This window comes from Strongylocentrotus purpuratus, unplaced genomic scaffold, assembly GCF_000002235.5.
Source record: "Strongylocentrotus purpuratus isolate Spur 01 unplaced genomic scaffold, Spur_5.0 spur5_scaffold_16, whole genome shotgun sequence".
Lineage (NCBI taxonomy): Eukaryota > Metazoa > Echinodermata > Echinoidea > Camarodonta > Strongylocentrotidae > Strongylocentrotus > Strongylocentrotus purpuratus.
Genome location: NW_022145601.1, coordinates 33140865 through 33147032, shown reverse-complemented (window position 1 = coordinate 33147032; position 6168 = coordinate 33140865). Strand labels below are relative to the sequence as shown.

Here is a 6168-nt window from a genome sequence, read left to right as displayed (position 1 = left end):
ACTCCACCCACAACTCCCCCTTCTTTTACTCCCACTCCTCCTTTCTCAGGCTCTTACCTCCCCCTCTCTCCTTTCTTCACCCCCGTTTCTTTTGTTTCCCTTTTCTCCTTTTTTCCCTTTTTTTTTCTCCATTTATTCCTTTTCTTTCTTTTCCTTTCTTTCCTCTTCTCCCTCTTTTTCTTTTTTCTCTTTCTTTCCTTTCTCTTTTCTTTCCTTTCTTTTCCTTTCTTTCTTTTCTTTTCCTTTTCTGTTTTCTTTTCTTTCCCTTTCCCTCTCTTTTTTCCCTCCCCCTTTTCTCTTTTTTCCCGACGGCAGCGCAATTTTACCGACAATATCCTGACAGGTGGAGGGGTGTCGCACCCCCCACACCCACCCTCTGGCGACGCCCTTGCATACAGCAGCTGAGGAGGGTCTGAACCAGGTAGCCGATGGCCGGTATTTATATAGTCGGCAAGTAGCGTCAAGCGGTGGCAAGTTCAAACCAATTTGGCGACCTTTGGCGCAAACTAATCACCAAGTGGCGCAAAGTAGCCGTCTATTGGCGCGAATGGCGCCAACAGGGTGAATTTTGGAATCAAATGGCCGTGTAATGGCGCGAACTGGCGCGAACTGGCGCGAACTGGCGCAACATTTTGGAGCAAGCCGGGTGGCATTTGGCGCACGCCATATGGCACCCAGTTTATTCCACTTGGCGACACATGCCGAGTGGACATTAATTCGGCGCCACAGCGAGCCACTACGCGCCAATCACATAATCTTTGGCGCGAACTGGCACCAACTGGCGCTGGCCCAGTGGACTCTAAGCTAACTGGATATCGAGCAATTGTAAAGTCACGTAGTTGTCAGTGTCCATGTGTATTGCATCATAATTTATTGACACCAGATTAGGTTGAATTACCAATTAATGTTTGCAAAGGTTTCTCAGGCAATGAAACTCGTTGACCACCAGAAAATATTTTCACGCCCGCTTATCTACGATTCCGTGAAGACTGCAATATGAATCTCTATAGGCCTAGTAGGAGATGAATTCCATATAATTATGAAATGTGATAAATATAAAGAATTACGAGTAGAAATTCTTGAAAAAATTAGCAATTTGGAAAAAGTTTTAGTAACTTGGAATGTTAAGGAAAAAAAATCATATGTACAGTGTGTCCCAGAAAAAAAAGAAACCGAGAATAATTGTGTTTTATCATAACTTAATCACAAATATAATTAATAAATGACACATATATGTATTTCACGCATGAGTTATTAGAGACAATTTAAAGAGAGGAATTAACAAAAGATTCATTTGGCGGGCAGTATCTGAAATTCAAAGAGAAAATAACATTTCTAGAAAGTTCAATTTCTGCCCTTTCATATGACACGTCAATCGGGGAAAAATATGTTTTGAATAACTTATTTTGAAAATGATGTACTGATTCTAGAAATATAACTTTTATTGTCTATATAATCACAACGTTTTAGTAATTTTCGCCACTTTTGGGCCAAAATACACAATTATTGTCACTTTTGGTTAGGCTTAGTATCAGCAAAGGAGATTTGATGGCTTGTTTTATGTAAACATGTACCCTGATGCTTAACAAATTGGTCGGATTTACTCTCATCAACAACAATATGGTAAATTTGGTCAATCTTGGCCAAAAATGACCATTTGCATTGTATTGTGTTCAAAATTAGGCCAAATTTTCTGTCAGAATCTATTGATGGATGGGTTTTGCCTTCCAAATTCAATATAAAAAATGTACATTGATACCACAACTATCGATCCCATTGATCGAACTTATTCTGTTCAGACCTCTTTGATCATTTCATGTGAAGGCTAGCGTTCTGTTGTGCTGCACATGTTGAAAGTTGTCGACCCGCGAGCGGAAAAATTGGCCTGTCGTGACTTGCCGGTAGGGTGCTGTAAATTGGCATTTAAACCTTTAGCTCAATAGAGAATATCAAACTCAGTACCTTTATGAAGAAAAAAACAATTGAATCGCTTTGCCGCCCGACTGTTTTGAATAGAAACACCCGTTTCTACACTTTATTTCCATTTTCATCAGAGCCACAAATTGACGTTGCACCTGACGTAGACGGCTTATACACGGATTGGGAGATAGAAAAGGCAGAGCCAAGGCAGGAACAATTTGACCCCGAAGAAGTAAATATACGCTTTAGGGGTCTTCATCCACTTTTCTCTTTTTTTCTTGTCATTAATTTCCCTTTTCTCCGAAGTGCCTTCTCCTTTGGGGCTACTCCATGACAATATATTATTGAGAGCAAATTATTATGGTAAGTCTTCTTAAAAGAAAAGACTCCCCTGAGTCACTCATTTTTAAAATACATTTTTTAGGTATTTTTTTGTGTTGGAAGAAACCAGAGAGTTGTCCGCCAAAACATCACAGTGACATTTCAGATTTGGCCGATTTGAAATTCCCTTTATAGGGATTAAAACTTTCAAAATGTCATAACCTTCTTATTGTTAGTTCTATTTCGTTTAAAATGTCTGGGTCTCTAATGCTCTCCTCCAGAGCGATTTGCTATAATAATGTTTGATTTTCGTTTATTCCCGTCAGAATTACGCGTTGCATACATCTATCTACAAGGGGCTCGTTCTCATAATAAACAATGATCATTTCCATGAGGCAAAAGATCGTCCTGGATCGGAGCTGGACTTGAAGAATATCCAACATGTCTTCAGAAAAATCGGCTATGAACCTGTCATCATGACAAATGTGTCTGCCAATGTAAGTAAACGAACTCGTTATGCAGAGAAAAGCGCGACTTTGTGTTAAAAACTGAACGTTGCTGCAATAACTTACACTTAATATGTTCCACAAGATGCTCTAGAACTCTGATTCACATACGAAATTATCAGCTCATTCTCTAAAAGAAGATTCCATTCGTACTTTATCATTCTGTGGATGTTTTAAAGAAATCTTTTAGAAGTCAAATTTCTCCTTTATGAATCCGTGATCAACACGAACATTATATTTCACCTCTAGATCGAGAGAAATGCGTTATCAACTCTTTCCTAGCCTACAATCAGCGTTTTCAAACGTGATTCAGGCAAATTTGCATGTTGATAAACGGAAGCACGTTTTCATACGATTTTTCATATGTGTATATTGAAACGCCGAAAAAGTGCGTTTTGTTACTTACTGAAATGATGAAATCATGTACTTACTGAAATCATATCGACCTCGTTTTCGACTCAATATATTACATCAACAATTCCCCGTGCAGGAAATTCGTAGCTTTCTGGACGAGTCTGTAAGAAGAATAAATATGGAGGGACCCATCTGTCACTCATCTGTAGTTCTTGTTCTAATGAGTCATGGTGAGAAACGAGGCATCTATGGTACCGACTTGGAAGTTGTGACAATTCAGGAAATCAAGTCTAAGTTTTCTGGAAGACAATGCCCAGCTCTCCTCGGAAAACCAAAAATCTTCTTTATCCAGGCATGTCGTGGACGTAAGTCAAAGTCGTGGGTTTCATATAAACGGTAAGGACACGCTACTCTAAGAAAGTAATGGTACGTGATAAATGCATTTGAACATCAGGAGGCTACGTATAGTCCTTGTGAAAATCATGTGAGGGTTTTACGGGATAGACAGCCCAAGAGACCTTCTATATCGGTCTCGCAAGTCTTCTACAAAGACGTATTCTCGAGACTGACCACGAGAACGTCGGTCTGGTTGGTCTTTTGACAACTGCTTTAGGGTTCACGAGACCGTCATTATTTGTGTCGGTCTCGTAACCTCATTCAGTTGTAAGGGATGAGATTCCATTTCGAATATTCATTTTTTTTTCAATTTTAAAAGTTTATATAATCAAGGATAATTATAAAGAAGTCTGTAAAATTCCATATGATAAAGTATTCAGATTATAGTGTAAAATAAAAGATATTTCATCGCTCCCATTGTGATGGGGGGGGGGGGGGTATTAGGCCTCTCTACATTCTTAGATGTATTACAAATTTACATTTCGAATTAAAAATATGCTCTCTACATTTCACACCCGATTGAAGAAATGCGCACAAAGAGCGCTCTTGACACTGATGATCACAGAAGACCTTTGACAAGCGAGTTGGTGGATGATCCCGACATCGATTCTTGTTCATCAAGAAGACCGACCGACGATGAAATGGATGTTGATGGTGATGTCCCAGATAACGCTGATATATATGTGGCCTACGCCACTTCCGAAGGTGAATTAAAAACTGTACAATCTAAAACGAGTGAATGGCCAATTCATTATATCATGCAAGCAAGTATCTAAACAATTAAAATAAATAGTGGACGTTATCCTTCATACAAAGAAATTTAGAGGGAAGGGGGTGGTTGAACTATTTTTATCGAGCTTGAACGTTTATTATTGTAGTGCCTTGATCCACATTCCTGACATGGTGGTATTATAGATTGAGATGAAATGTGTCAAAAATGTGTCAGTGACATTGTGTCCTGTTCTATCATTGAAATAAAAGACCAGCTTAACAGTCCAATAAACTATATAATTCATATATCATTGTTATCATCATCTTTATTAATATGATTATTATGATTATTACTAAATTTTGATGAGAACACTAACATTCTAGTCAGGATGAAAGTTAAATCCGGGCTTCAAATCGTAGACAATCACACGAAGCGGTTTACTGGTATGTCGTCACTACGATTCTGAGCCGATGTATTTTTAGCTTGGATTCATTGAAATTTTAAATTTATTGATCAATATGACTTTAGAAGTTTGAATGTTCATATCAAATGCTATCGCAAATTCGTTCAAAGTAGGATCGTAGTCAGATGGTAAAGTGTCTGCGGTGGGCTTAAGTTACAAATAATCGCTTTTGTATTTATTTCGGCAGGTTATTTTTCAATCCGCAATCGAGTGGATGGTTCTTGGTTTATACAGAGCTTATGTGAGGAGTTGATTGCCCACGTACACATTGACGATCTTGACACTATCATGAACAGGGTGATTATCAACAATATCATTCTTTAAATGTTTTAAAATGATGACGTATAGATGCTAATGTAATGATTCGTTATAAGCGGACAAAGACGAAGCATGTATTTCACCAAACGCACAACCAATCATTATACCCCTTGATACCGCCCTCAAGACGGTCACATGATGCTATGTTGACCAAGAACTGAACAAGATTTCATTAATAAAAAGTACCACGTCTTGGCATTATTATATATATTTACATAATGACATTATTATTTATAACTATGATTATACTGAAATTGCTACAAGTTTGGGACGATCATGCGATTGGGATATGATGATAGCCTTTAATTTATTTCTCAAATATACATGTGCTTGATTATAACAGGTAACACGGCGTGTTATCGGCTTTACGCGTTCTGTAGTCGACGGCGATGGAAAGAAGAAAAAGTGGTTACAAACTCCAGATATATCCAAGCAAGGCATCGGAAAGAAGATTTACTTCATGCCTAACTATCCACCTCGTTCTGATGCCGAATGCAGCTTGACTCAACAACCTCGTTTTGATGCCGAATGCAGCTTGACTCAACAACCTCGTTTTGATGCCGCATGTAGCACGACTCAACAACCAGGCCCATCATCAGAACCACAAGGGCATTTTTCAACACATAGCGAATGATTTTTTGAGATTGCCTTGTCAAACTCTATCACGCCTTATCGGGAATATATAGAATATAGTGTAGAAAAGCAACTTCTCTTTTATCGATCGGGGTGACCCGAAACTGGAAGCTTCAATCACTTTCAAACCAGTGTCAGACAGACGGTTTGTCGACTCGATCTTTGTTTCTGTCGAAACCTTTCTACCAATAACGACGGCGGAAAAGCACACAGATGGCCTGAGCGCCAGGCGAATGTTTAAATAAAGATTTGTGATGTATGCAGGCGCGTACACAGGGGGGATGTTTGGGGGGTTAAACCCCCCCCCCCCTTTGGTAATTTGACGGCTGAGTCGTTGCGATTTTTTTGGGACCAAAAAAAAAAAAAAAGTGACCTCTTCCCCCCCCCCCCCCGCTTATTCAGCGGCTGGCTGAGTCGTTGCGAAATTTTCGGCCCGATTTATAAATGTTAAAACCCCCCCCCCCTTGAAAAAATCCTGCGTACGCGCCTGGATGTATGAACCATTCATTGCTGGTATTATCAAAAGTGGTTGTGATAATCGGAAA

General features: G+C 39.2%; 1 protein-coding gene across 1 annotated transcript; it reads left to right on the top strand.

Moving 5' to 3' along the window:
• Positions 1-3271: 3271 nt before the first annotated feature.
• On the top strand, positions 3272-5871 carry LOC752445 (caspase-3-like). Its single transcript, XM_030987620.1, has 4 exons — positions 3272-3466; positions 4023-4202; positions 4860-4969; positions 5334-5871. The coding sequence occupies exons 1-4, from the start codon at positions 3280-3282 to the stop codon at positions 5622-5624; spliced, it is 768 nt and encodes a 255-aa protein (XP_030843480.1). The 5' UTR covers positions 3272-3279; the 3' UTR covers positions 5625-5871.
• Positions 5872-6168: the final 297 nt, after the last annotated feature.

Coding starts and splice junctions, on each gene's coding strand:
- LOC752445 (XM_030987620.1), top strand. CDS start 3,280: ATGGAGGGACCCATCTGTCACTCATCTGTAGTTCTTGTTCTAATGAGT. Junction 3,467..4,022: donor TATCCAGGCATGTCGTGGAC/GTAAGTCAAAGT, acceptor ACCCGATTGAAG/AAATGCGCACAAAGAGCGCT. Junction 4,970..5,333: donor TTGACACTATCATGAACAGG/GTGATTATCAAC, acceptor TGATTATAACAG/GTAACACGGCGTGTTATCGG.